Below are 14051 nucleotides of genomic sequence, written 5' to 3' on the forward strand. Positions count from 1 at the left end.
GAGCATAGATCCACAGCACTGTGTAACAAACACACACACAGAGATCGAACACAGATCTACAGCAGTGTGTAACACATGCACACAGACAGTGAGCATGAATCCAGAGCACTGTGTAACACAGAGACATAGAACACAGATCTGCAGCACTGTGTAACACACACACAGACATTGAATACAGACCTGCACCACTGTGTAACATACACACAGACATTGAACACATATCTGCAGCACTGTGTAACACACACACACACACACAGAGCACAAATCAATAGCAGTGGCACAGTACAGTCAGTTCTCTAAATTCGGAGCGACCAGCGCTTACTACTGCTGGCGACCAGTGCTCACCTCTATCTGTGACCAGCTGTGGTGGCACAGTGTGAGCAACACACATGGCACGGTGTGACCAGTGTACTGCTATTCACCCACACAACAAACAAAATGAATCCATAGACTTTAACAGGGGTCACCCACTTTTTAAACCTTAAAACGTGCTACAAAAAAGAGTTCTTACTCTTCATTTTAATGTGCTCGCCCCTTGAACGCTTCACCTGACCCACAATTTTACATCAGGTATTTGGCAGGTATGCCTTTGCACTGATAATAAACCTCCTGACAAGCCCTGTGGACAACGCTGCATAGTTTGGTAAAATACACTACACGCTCGATTCAGATAAGGAGAACATGCAATCTTAGAGCCATGCTTACCACCCCTTTCTGAGTTAAAACTCATCTAAGTGGGCAACCCCTAATTCTGCATTATTAAACAATCTACAATGCCTCAGCATGTTCACTGACTTTTTGGAAATAAACATCCACACTTTATGAAGTCCTTGTTAACCAGGATTTGTTTATAGTATTCTATTGCAACTATTTGACATGGGCACAGTGCCAGACATCCACTGATGGGCAATTTATTGTCAACATAACTTTAGGCTTTTCTCACATATATGTTGCAACAGAATTTGGCTCTAAGTCACAACCTACTTTGAAACATGCGGCTCCAACCCACATCAGGTGTGCCCAGGCGTTACCTTATTTATCATGGAATATTACTTGTACCCTGAAACTTCACAAGATTGTAAACGGCGCACAATATAACTTTCAACATGCACAACCACTCACTTTTTAAAATTCTAGGTACCCACACATGTACATACAGTAAATGTACACTTTACATGACTATATGCCCAGGGCTGGCTTTAGCGCCAGTGGTACCCAGTGCAAAATTATTTTCTGACGCCCTCCCATGACCTCCTCCTCGGATTCCCACACTACAACCTGGCAAAGGTGCCCCATATTTCTCCAGAGCCCCTCTCCAGATACATTTCATTAGTTTTAAAGCACTATTAAGGGCTCATTTCACTATTCCACAAAATACAGATCTGTTCTTTGCAGCAACCTCTGAGCTACTTTATGATAAGTCAAAACTGCCACTAAACAAACTCCAGATCCCTCTCTAGCAGGAACATTAAGCACAAGTGTTTTGCTGCCTGAAAGCTGGGCACAAGGAACTCTGCAGCAGGGGCTTTTAAATCATTGGTTATTGCTAAATACAGCGTCCCCTGAGGCAAGTGCTCCCCCTCCAAGTCAGTGCCCAGTCAGCTGCACCAGTTGCACCACAGTAAAGCTGGCCCTGTGAGGGTCCTTTAATAATAACTTTAATTTTAAAGTGAAGTAAGGGTTTATGGAGCAATGTGAATAGTAGCATCATGAATGATGTCATTTGAGTGATGTAATTTAACATGGCAGGAGTGATGTAATATGTGAAGTCATAAGTAATGCATGAGGGTGGTGCAAATTATAGTTACTTCACTAAGCAATAACTGAGAATTGCACTGTTCTTTACATTTGTAAACATTAATTCTTATCTCATTTCAACACCTGGCACTTTAACCTTTGTTTTTTTCAGTGAATTTCTGTCTTTGGTTATCATAATCTGAGTTGAGCATATGCTCAGCCCCTTCAGTAACGTGCGACAGACGGTCTCACGGCGATGGTTTGAGATGGGGGTAGACCTCTGGCCATGCCCTGCACCCAACCCCTCCATGGGTGTCCTACTCCGTGCTGATTACAGTCGAAGGCCATACGCATTGGCATTAGCTGCAAGGCCTTGCTCTTTCCAGGCCCTGTGCCCAACACCTCGTTAGCTCGAAACCCCTCACTGCACACAGTCTTTGCTTGTGCAATGAGGGATTGGCTGCTGGCGTGGCCTCCTGCTAGGTCCTGCGCCAACTTCTCCACAGACAGCCAGGCTCTACTCCCAACACCCTGTGGAATAGCATCCCCCAGCTGTGCACACCATGCGAAACAAAGATAGCGGCCTTGTCTGCGGCCAAGTTGTGCACCTTACCTCCCCACTGGTACCCACTCCTGCTGCGCAGAGTCAAAACCTACAGAACATGACCTCCTGTCAGCCCTGTGCACAGTCCTTTGTGGATGGCAAACCCTTCTCTGCAGATGGCCTCTGGTTGTGCTCTGCAGTTGCTTGGCTGCGAAGGGCGCACCACATAACTTTCAACATGCAGAACCACACCATGTTTTTATTTTAGGTACCCACGCATGTACATACAGTAACTGTATACTTTATATGACTAAACGCCCGTTATAGGCCATTTACTAACAACTTTCTTTCTTAACTCCACACCCTCTGTGAAGCCATGCTCCGTGCTGTGCATTGCTTTTGCTCATGTGCAGCAGGGAGCTGGCGATGGGGTCGAGACTCCGGCAAGGCCCTGCACTAACCTCCCTACGAGCAGCCCCCTCTCCCCACCCCCCATGAACGCCCTTTAATCCTGTCTAGCTGGGGTTGGCTCTACAAAGGTCCCCACTCTTCCCTCTGTGCACCTTCTTCAGTTAGGTGCCCAAATCGCACCAAGCGTGTCCTACTCCCCTGCAAAACCCGTGGGCGCACGATTGAGTTCTGTGCTCGCCAATATCCTGCATTCAACTCCAGCAGGGCGGCCAAACCGCAGGGGAGTTGATAGCAGGGTCTGCACTCCTGCCAGGCTGCCCTAACCCCTGTGGTGTCCAACCCTGCACTGCACATGCCCCTCAGCGGTGCGTAGCAGAAAGTAGGCCACAAGGCCTGGCCTGTCCAACTCCTCACAGGCATTCAACCACTCGTTGTACACAACCTTTGGCTGTTTTCAACACAGGCATCCAACCCCTGCTGCACATACCCTTCAGCGGTGCACAACAGTGGGGTGGACCTGCAAAAAACCCACTGCAGGCAGCCAACCACCACTGCACATGCTATGGCCTACACCATGACATTTGGCTCTAGGGACCCTCTCATTATTTTTTTAAATATATTTTTTTCTACCGTAGTACCATGGTGAGTAAAATATACCAACTAATCCCTGCATGCGCCCGAAGGCCATGCGTGGTATGGGGTTGGCTGCAGGGTTTACCTGCGGCCTGGCTCTTCCTACCCCCCGCAGGCATGTGGGGCTGGGCGCACGGACTGGCCAGGGCCCTTAACTCCATTCCCTGTGGGCAGTCAACACAGTTGTGCACAGGGAGCGGGGTGTATTTCTTGCCTGGCCCTGCACCCCACTCCCCAGAGAGCCTGGCTGTGCCCAAACCCCTACGGGCCACCTAGCGTTGTGAAGGGATTGGCTAATGGCTTTAAGGAAGCAGCAGAATTGTATAGTACGAGGCAGGGCATTCTGCCTGTTAGCTTTGTCAAGCCCATCACATTCATAGGGCAATAGTTTCACCAGAGAAGTAACTATAACTTGTGCCCTGGCCATGCACTGCTTACGGTCTCACATACTACACTCGTGGCATGTTCTGTGACATCATTGATGACAACTGGAATGATATCATTGATGACAGCGCTGTGCAATGTGAAGTTATAGTTACATCAGTTAACGATAAATGGTGAATTTCATTGTTTTTTTTAGTTTAAAATGTTTTGTATTAACTGACATTTTACCTCACTATGACACCACTTTAACTTTTGATTTTTTCAGTGAACATATATATGTGTGTTGTGAGTGTGGGGAGAGGGACATTTGTGCAGCAAGTTCAAAACTCACATCAAAGCGCCCTTCTGAGTTGTTTTACATTGGAAACTATGTGTTACAGGCAATCTGTGAAGCAATAAACTGTGATCCTCGTGTCGGTTTTACTGTGCTATGGTGATAAACTCAAATGTAACCTTTGCCCTACGATGTCAATGTGTCAATGCGCTTTTATTGGTGTATTAATCTATTAGTGTCCAACTGCTATAAACTTCTACAAGGAGTGCATGCAGTGGGAGGCGGCAGCGGTGCCACAAACTTCACAAGTGGCCAAAACCCACAGCGCCGGCCTTTGTATATTCTTATAGAAGTCCAATGTACTATAAGATCGAAAGCAGAAATTCACTGAAAACCCCCAAATTCAGTGTTTGTGAGCTTACCCTTGATGTGAGAGTTGCAATTAGAAATCTTCTAAATAATCTTACAGATAAGCTTACATGTCATGTTACCCTCAGTCGTGCTTTGCACGTAGGATAAGCGGCAGGGCCTGGCCGCTGGCAAAAAAATGTATTTTCAAAGGAAACTATAAGCCTGCTTTAAAACTCGGCTGACGCGTTACTCTGTCACAACGGTGACGGATATCCCGTCCGTCAATCCCGTAGGATACAATGGGATTTAGATTTCTGCAGACGGGATATCTGTCACCGTTTTGACGCAGTAACCCGTCTGCTCAGCTGCTCAGTTCTAAATCAGGCCCTTTATCCTAACCATAATACCAAAGCCACTATCATTGATTCTGATAAAAACAAATATATTTTTCCACTCCAAATGAGTGGCCTCGCTCCTGTGAGTTTTTGAATTTATGTATGTATGGACTCAGGCCCAGTCGGGATTAGGATACTGATAATGGTAACTCTGTGAACCGAGTTCTTTCATGGGGACATTTCTGATCAGTGGGAACATGTGGGATTGCCAGAGGAAGCGAGAGAGGTATGCAGATTCCACTGGTAATTCCTCATTTCTGCAGATACGTTCAGGAGACACCGAGGAAACATCAGAGGAAGGCATCAGCAGGATACAAAGTATATAACAACACCACCACAGCCCTCCGGAGGCCCTCTGGAAGCATGCGGTTCGCTTCAGTCACAAGAGACAGTGGGTGCAATGCGCAGGGGTAGGTGGGGGAGGTGGAGGTTGGAGGGGGTAACATTTATTTAAAAATATATTTTTTTTTAAATAAAAACTTACCTGCTTCGCTCCCACCCCGCTCCTCTTCCTCCCGTCACTGCAGGCACCGGCTCTGAGCCTGCCCTGCGGTCAGTTTTGACGCTGCTCCGAGCAGCATCAGGATTGGCAGGACTCTCCCAGGCTTACTGGGAGCCTGTGCGGTCTCTCTCCAGCCCAGCAACACAATGCCAGGCTGGAGAGAGCCTACTGCGCATGTGTGTTTGGCTGTCCCGACCCATCTGGCCAAACATACATGCACACTGAGGGGAGTGCACAGTGCACTCCCCTCACTGCTCGTCACCTCCGTGGCCCCGCCCCTTTAACAAATGAAACAACAATAAACATGGTTTATTATCATTTTGTTTGATAAAGGTTTTGCAGCTTCTGCTGGTGGCGGGGTAGGGGGGGTTAACGTTCCTCTGCCCTAACGGAGGAGCCGCCCCTGCCCAGAGAATTGCGGACATATGAAAAGCGTACATGACAAGATACTGGCCTCATTATGACAGTGGAAGTAAAAAACACCTACTGCCGTGGCGACTGCCGCCAAAAGACTGTTGCCGCGGCTACTAGCCCTCCGCTGTATTATGACCACAGCCGGATTTCGGCCAGAAGGTTGGCAGAAATCTGGCTGTGGCCATGCCGGCAGATGGCGGTAAGGTGGCGCTGCTGCCAGCAGCAGCACCACGCCATTAGACCGCCGCCGGCCCTATTATGACCAATAATACGGCCTGGTGGTGTTCTGCTGGCGGACGCTACTGCTGGCAGCAGCGCCCCGTCCCGTCTCCTAACGGAGGACCCCCTAAACACAGGTAAGTGGGTGCTCCGATAGGGGAGGAGGATGTTCTGTGTGTGTGTGTGGGGGTGTATGTTTGTACGTGCATGTATGTGGGTGTGTGTTGCGTGTTGAATGTGTGTGCATGTATGGAGGTGTGAGTGCGTGTATGTTGTGTTCTGTGAATGCGTGTCTACTTGTATGTATGAAAGTGTGTGCGTATGTGTGTGTGAATGCATGTATGAATGCGTGGATGAATGTGGGATTGGGTGTCTGTGTGCGTGTGTGAAGGGGGCGTGAATGTAGGGGGGGTTTGGAGAGGAAAGGGGGTTGGGGGACTCTGGGAAGGGGGACGGGTGGGGAAGACCTTTATCAGGGACAGGGAAGGGATTCCCTGTTACTGACAGTGTCTACATCCATGGTTTTCGTGGCGGTAAGGGAGCCACGAAAACCATGGCTGTAGGCGGGGTCATAATCCCGCAGGTGGTACAGTGGCAGCCACCAGGCTGGAGATCGATATCTCCAGTCCGGCAGCCATTACCGCTGTGGTGGTTTGTGTGGTACATTGGCGGTTTGGCTTCAGCCAATGCCATAATATGGTGGAAAGTACCTCCAGCCTGTTGGCAGTAATTTCCACCATATTACCGCCGACCGCCAGGGTCGTAATGAGGGCCACAGTCTCAACCCCAACACATGCACAGGCCTGGAAACACTGGAAGGTCATACATCACAGGTACACACTGAAAACAAGGCACATGAAACTCTGTAGACATTAGAGCAGGGGTGGTGACCTCAAATGATCCCATGTTGGGGGGGGGCAGGCTCTGGCCAAGAGAAGCATTATGCTGATATAACAGGTTTTTGTTTTAAGCTGAAAAAATTAGCAGCAGCAACCCTCTCTGTAAGGGGCCATCACTGACATGTTTAGTCCTTGATATCCAAGAGGGAGCGTGTGTCAAAAGGGAAGGGAGTTCCAGATACTCTTCAGAACCCCCACCCCACCCCTACTTCTAATACTCACACTCTGGGTACTTTTACACGGACCAGAATAGGACGTTTGCCACAGACACAGACACCAACACAGACAGACACATATTCACAAACACACAGAAAGACTGGCACAGAGAGACACACAAACACACACACAGACAGACAGACACTTACACACTCAGACACGCAGATATAAAGACATACACAGGCACTGAAACACATACTCAGACATACACACAGAGGCAGACTGACAACACAGACAGGCAGACACACGGACAGACACACACATACACACGCATTACTTGGATACAAACTCCGGGGTGCACACATCGGGCAGAGACACGCCAGTTGATGAGTCGCACTATCTTCCCTGCTGGGCAGAAACGCCCCAGCCTTCTGTTAAAAGTTGTGCAGTTGTTAATGAGATGCTGTGTGCGGGTGATGTCAGTAACCACACCCGCGCAATTGTCCAGATGTTAATGGCGTAATGAGTGTCATTTAACCACAATTACAGGTATCACGTGAGGGAGAGGCAGACGTTTTCCCCCTTGGCCATGAAATGCTCTCATTCGGTGCTGGGGATCACGTACAGCCGGTCACCCCGCTCTGTGGGTCCCCTGTTACTGTGGATTGTGCCCCCCTCTCCCAGGCCACGGTGCACACATTGTCTGGATTCCGTGTTATGCAACACCAAGCCTTTCAGTCTGCACTTGCATCAGCCTTTGGCCACATATCCTTCTGTGGGTGAAGCGGGTTGAGGCTGCTCCTGGCGCCACGTGGCGCTGCTGTGCGTCACGTGAGCGCCTGTGCCAAACATTGGTAAATCCAGCTCCTCTGCCTGGATTCTTAGCGCCAAGACGATTTTCGGTGTTGAAGACATATAGGAATGAATACTTCAGACAAGGCAGCCTTTCACTCCCGGAATAGGTGACGCTTTGTTTAGCTCAAGATGGTGCAGACCCCCCAATGCTCAGTGTGGTCAACCTTTGTCATGCTTAGTCCAGGGCACCCCCACACCTGCTCAGCATTGCCACCCTTCACATGTTCAGTATGGTGCATGCACTTACTCAGTCCTTATGACACAGCCCTTTCCTGCTCACTATGGGACACCCCTTCACCTGGCCTCAATATGGTACATGCCTTCAGCAGCCCATCATGGGACACGCCTTCACCTGGCCTCAATATGGTACATCCCTTCAGCGGCTTAGTATGGGACACCCCTTCACATGGCCTCAATATGGTACAAGCCTTCATGGGCTCAGGATAGGACACCCCTTCACTTGGCCTCAGAATGATACATGCCTTCAGTGGCTCAGTATGGGACACCCGTTCACTGGCCTCAGTATAGTATATGCCTTCAGTGGCTTAGAATGGGACACCCCTTCACCTGTTCTCGGTATGGTACATGCCTTTAGTGGCTTAGAATGGGACACCCCTTCAACTGGACTCAGTATGGTGCATGCCTTCAGTGGCTGAGTAGGGACACCCCTTCACCTGGCCTCAGTATGGTACATCTCTTCAGCGGTTTAGTATGGGACGCCCCTTCACCTGGCCTCAGTATGGTACATGCCTTCAGTGGCTTAGAATGGGACACCCTTCACCTGGCCTCAGTATGGTACATGCCTTCAGTGGCTTAGAATGGGACACCCCTTCACCTGGCCTCAGTATGGTATATGCCTTCAGTGGCTTAGAATGGGACACCCCTTCACCTGTTCTCGGTATGGTACATGCCTTCAGTGGCTTAGTATGGGACGCCCCTTCACCTGTTCTCCGTATGGTACATGCATTATCCAGATGAATATGGTACACCCAGTGCTTAATTTGTAAAACCCAATGAGTGCCAGGGACCTTCTTGGGATTCCCCTGGAGCTTGCGCCACACATTGACACCACCACTGCTGCCAACGACAGTACAACAACTACTCACCACCACCCTCCTACAAGTGTGACAGTTTGAATATTCCAGGCCACCCAAGCTACAAGAATGGTCTGAGTACCATGAGGTCCTAAGTCAACGCAGTGCCATCCTCCTGCTTCTTCATCCTCCACATGCTACGTAAAATTTACAAGTGGCCTCCCCAAAACATGAGATGCACCATCACCCAAGCCCTTGTCACCAGTCGACTGAACTACAGCAACACCCTCTAAGTGGGAATTGAGGCCCACCTAGTTCAAAGACTACAGCCCACCCAGAATGCAGCAGAAAGACTCATCCTGGAACTCCCTTATCGCACACACATCACCCCCCACCTCAAAAAAAACTCCACTGGTTCCTGGTTCAGAAGAGATGCCAGGTCAAGCTCCTCGCCCACGCGTTCAAGGCCCTGCTCGACTCTGGACCCGCCTACATCAACCAACGCCTGAGATTCCACAAACCCTGCAGCCACCTCCGCTCCGCCTTCCCCGCACTGACCCATAACCCCTGCATGCTACGCAGCAGAGCAAGAGGACAGTTCTACCTCGCAGCCAGAGCCTCGGAAGGCCTCCACTGTGCACCGCCGGACCTCCCTCCTCACCAGGAGTTCTGAAGGATGCTGAAAATGTGGCCCTTTGACTGAGACCCTGGCAGTGCCTGGATGCAAGTTGACAAGTTGCGCTCTACTAGTCGACTGATTGTATATTTAAATGTTTAATGAATGTTGCACTATGCACTGTTGGTGTGCTCACATCAAAATTAGAGAAACTGTTCCATCCGGTGGACTGTTATAAGTGCCAGTGCCGAGCACCAGAAAACACCAGCTCAAAATAAGTACTGGGAACACTCTTTGTTCTGCTAAGTATGGCACCTGCATTTTCCCTACCTCAATATTGGTCACCTTTGCAGGTTATTAGCATAGTAAACACCATTATCATGGTACACCTCTGCACATATTCAGTATGGTAGACACAAAGAATGGTACACCCTTGTACCTGCTCCGGACAGTGCGTGCCGGTGTGTTACACCGCTTGCTCAATGTGGTTCAGCCCTTCACTGGATCAGTGTGGCACTTGACTCTGTACTGAGCGGCAAGAGAGCCAATGGTCAGCCTGGCACATTCCAGTATCTTCTCTGTATGGCACATCCCTTCACCTGGTCAGCCTGGCACATTCCAGTATCTGCTCTGTATGGCGCACCCCTTCACCTGGTCAGCCTGGCACATTCCAGTATCTGCTCTGTATGGCGCACCACTTCACCTGGCCAGCCTGGCACATTCCAGTATCTGCTCTGTATGGCGCACCCCTTCACCTGGTCAGCCTGGCACATTCCAGTATCTGCCCTGTATGGCGCACCCCTTCACCTGGTCAGCCTGGCACATTCCAGTATCTGCCCTGTATGGCGCACCCCTTCACCTGGTCAGCCTGGCACATTCCAGTATCTGCTCTGTATGGCGCACCCCTTCACCTGGTGAGCCTGGTATGGCGCACCCCTTCACCTGGTCAGCCTGGCACATTCCAGTATCTACTCTGTATGGCACACCCCTTCACCTGGCCAGCCTGGCACATTCCAGTATCTGCCCTGTATGGCGCACCTATTCACCTGGCCAGCTTGGTACACGCCTGTTATCTGCTCTGCATGTTCACTAGCATGTTCCGCTCTATATGTTCACTTGTATGCTCTGCTCTGTATGTTGTTTCATGTTCCGGTACGTATGTTAACTTGTTCATTATGGCACAGCCCCCCAGCTCCTCACCCTCAGACCCACTCTCTGGTTTGGGGGCAGGTGGTTGGGGGTTGCGGGATTTGGGGCAGTGACAGGACCCACTTAGTGGAATCCAGCTCCCCACCCTTCTTAGATTACATACGGGGGGTGGAAGATCTCCAGAGAGTCATACCAAAGGTGTAGGTTTCATGGCTTTCGCAGGTGCAGTGGCACCGGGTCCCAGAGGCCTGAGGGGCCCATGAACCCTGATTATTGTTGCATTTTAATTCATGGGGGCGAGGGGCGGCACTGGGGTCCATGACACACTGGCAGCGGACACTGCGGGTGGTGTTATGTGGTGCTCATGAAAGACCCATTTGAACGGGACACATTAAGACTGAAGTATGCGCTGCGGCCTTGTCAGGGAACAAGGAGATGTCCTGTTTTTAATTTCACCGAAGTTCGGGCGATCAAGCGCCTCGAAGTTGCAGTGAACCCCAAGACCACAGTGGCTGAACTCAATATGTTGGGGGGGCCCTGCAGAACCCCTCCCCCCCATCCTCTGCACTCTGCACAGATTTAGCTCTGGACGGCCTGGGGCTTTAAATAAACAACCTTAAACAGCGCCTGCAGACCGGGTGATTACACATTGGAATAAGGGGCTGTGGGTAGCTGGCTGTGCCCATGGCAGAGGGGCTCTGGATACCTGGCTGTGCCAATGGCAGCGGGGCTGTGGGTACCTGGCTGTGCCCGTGCCAGAGGGGCTATGGGTACCTGGCTGTGCCCGTGCCAGAGGGGCTGTGGGTACCTGGCTGTGCCCGTGCCAGAGGGGGTGTGGGTAGCTGGCTGTGCCCATGCCAGAGGGGCTGTGGGTACCTGGCTGTGCCCACGGCAGAGGGTGTGAGGATACCTGGCTGTGCCCATGGCAGAGGGGCTGTGGGTACCTGGCTGTGCCCACGGCAGAGGGGCTGAGGGTACCTGGCTGTGCCCATGGTAAAGGGGCTCTGGATACCTGGCTGTGCCCATGGCAGAAGGGACGTAGGTACCTGGCTGTGCCCACGAAAGAGGGGCTGAGGGTACCTGGCTGTGCCCGTGCCAGAGGGGCTGTGGGTACCTGGCTGTGCCCACGGCAGAAGGGATGTGGGTACATGGCTGTGCCACCACAAGGAGCGTCCGGGATACGCTCCCCGGGTAGTGAAAAGGTGAACGAGCGGAGCTAGCATGGAGGGTGTACCCCTGGGGCGCCCTTAGCTGATAGTGTCAGCATGGAGCGGAGCCCCGGGGCAGTGCCAGCAAGGAGGGGAGCGCTCTATGTGTTTCCCTGGCATTGCCAATATGGAAGGCAGAGCCCTTGAGCAGTGTCAGCATTTGGGAGCACGGCTTTGGTGGGTTACCTAACAGTGCCTGCGGTGCCCTTTCATAGCAGTGCCAGCATGGAGTGCCCTTACCTGGCAGTGCCAGCATGGAGTGCCAGCATGTAGTGCCCTTACCTGGCAGTGCCAGTATGGAGTGCCCTTACCTGGCAGTGCCAGCGTGGAGTGCCCTTACTTGGCAGTGCCCTTGCCTGACAGTGGCAGCATGCGCGCCCCTACCTGACAGCATAGAGGGCGGTGCCCGCGGCACCCTTACCTGGTTCGCCAGCATGAAGTGCCCTTACCTGACAGTGCCAGCATGGAGTGCCCTTACCTTGCAGTGCCAGCATGGAGTGCCCTTACCTGGCAGTGCCAGTGTGGAGTGACCTTACTTGGCAGTGTCGTTGCCTGACAGTGGCAGTATGCGCGCCCCTACCTGACAGCATAGAGGGCGGTGCCCGCGGCGCCCTTACCTGGCAGTTGCAGTATGGAGTTCCCTTACCCGGCAGTGCCAGCATGGAAGGCAGTGCCCTGATGCCCCTACCTGGCAGTGCCAGTATGGTGTGCCCTTACCTGACAGTGCCAGCAGAGAGGGGAAGTCCCTGCAGTTGTAGACCCCGGTGGAGTCGGTGGCACAGTTCTGCCACAGGTTCTCGAAGAGGGTGGACGTGGTGATGACGTTTCCGTCCACGGTGGACACTCGCCAGTTGGCATTGAAGAGGGTGATGCCCAGGAGCCCGGACCCGATCACCCCGAAGAAGAAACCAGCTGTCTCCAGGAGCACGGACATGATGCCCGAAGTGAGGGGCAGGGGGGCAGGAGGGTGCCGAGTCAGGGGGTAAGAGGAAGGTAGGGAGTGCCGAGGCAGGGAGGAGGGGCAGAAGGCAGGGGCCCGGAGATGAAGCTCTGAGAGGGCAAGAAGCAGGGGTCCTATTGGTGCAGGGGCACTTCTAGGGCGCACTGGCGGGGGGGGCAGCAAAGACACATCTAGGGGGCAGGAGCTCTGGCAGGGGCACGTCTATGGAGCATGGGCACTGGGTGGGGGCAGAGCTACATATAAAGAACGGGCTCTGGGCACTTTTTGGAGCAGAGGTACCAGCCGGGACTCACCCTCGGAGATGGGGCACTAGCGGCGAGGGTCTGACTGGGGCACTTCTCCGGAGCAGGGGCTATCTGCAGATGATGGGGCATTAACGTGGCAAGGAGCACAGACTCTCTCCTCCGACCGCAGGGATGAGGCGCGCAGACTGCCAGGGCTCTGAGGTCCAGGTCCAGGTACAGGTGCGGGGTGACGTCAGCACCCACCTGTGGGCACCTCTTATGGAGGCCCCGCCTCTAAGTAACGGGTCCACCCCGGGGAGGTGGCCGGGGAGCCCTCCCTGCCCGCTTCCCTGAAGGCATCTCTCTCTGTCTGTCTCCGCCTCTCTCTCAAGGCATCTCTGTCTGTGTGTCTCTGCTTCTCTCTCAAGACCTCTGTCTCCGTCACCCTGTCTGCCTCTGCCGCTCTCTCGAGGCAGCTTTCCCTGTCACCCTGTCTGTTTGCTTGCTTTTTTCTCAAGGCGGCTCTCTCTCACACCCTGTCTGTCTCTCAAAGGATCTATCTCTCGAGGCAGCTGTCTCCGTTCTCTCTGTTTGTCTGTATGTCTCTGTTTCTCTCTCAATGCATCTCTCTCTGTTCCTCTCTCGCTCAAGGCATCTCTCTCCATCCCTCTCTGTCTCGCTCTGACTTCTGTCTCTCTCTCACGGCATCTGTCTGTCTCTCTCTGTCAGTGCCTCTCTCTCTCTCTCTCTCTCTCTCTCTCTCTCTCTCTCTCTCTCTCTCTCTCTCTCGAGGGATCTCTCTCTCTCTCTCTCTCTCTGTCAGTGCCTCTCTCTCGAGGGATCTCTCTCTGTCCCTCTCTGTCTCGCTCTATCTCTCTCAAGGCATCTGTCTGTCTGTATCTGTCAGTGTCTCTCTCTCGAGGCATCTCTCTCCGCCTCTCTCTCCATCTCTCTCTCTTCCTCTCTCTCAGCCCCTCTCTCTGTCTGCCTCTCCCTTAAGGCATCTCTTTTCATCACTCTCTGTCTCCTTCTCTCCCATCAGCTCTGGTTTTGCCTCTGGCTGTCTTCCCTGTAGCTCTCTCTTC

The 14051-nt window shown here is 52.2% G+C and overlaps 1 protein-coding gene across 1 annotated transcript in view; it reads right to left on the reverse strand.

The window, feature by feature from the left end:
- The window catches only part of CLDN15 (claudin 15), a 73823-nt gene extending 60551 nt beyond the window's left edge, over nt 1–13272 (reverse strand). The window contains exon 1 of the mRNA XM_069215753.1: nt 12499–13272. Coding sequence (XP_069071854.1) covers nt 12499–12715 — 217 coding nt within the window. The 5' untranslated portion in view covers nt 12716–13272. The remainder of the gene's footprint in view (nt 1–12498) is intronic.
- Nucleotides 13273–14051: the final 779 nt, after the last annotated feature.

The sequence above is a fragment of the Pleurodeles waltl genome, chromosome 12 (genome assembly GCF_031143425.1).
Source record: "Pleurodeles waltl isolate 20211129_DDA chromosome 12, aPleWal1.hap1.20221129, whole genome shotgun sequence".
Classification (NCBI taxonomy): domain Eukaryota; kingdom Metazoa; phylum Chordata; class Amphibia; order Caudata; family Salamandridae; genus Pleurodeles; species Pleurodeles waltl.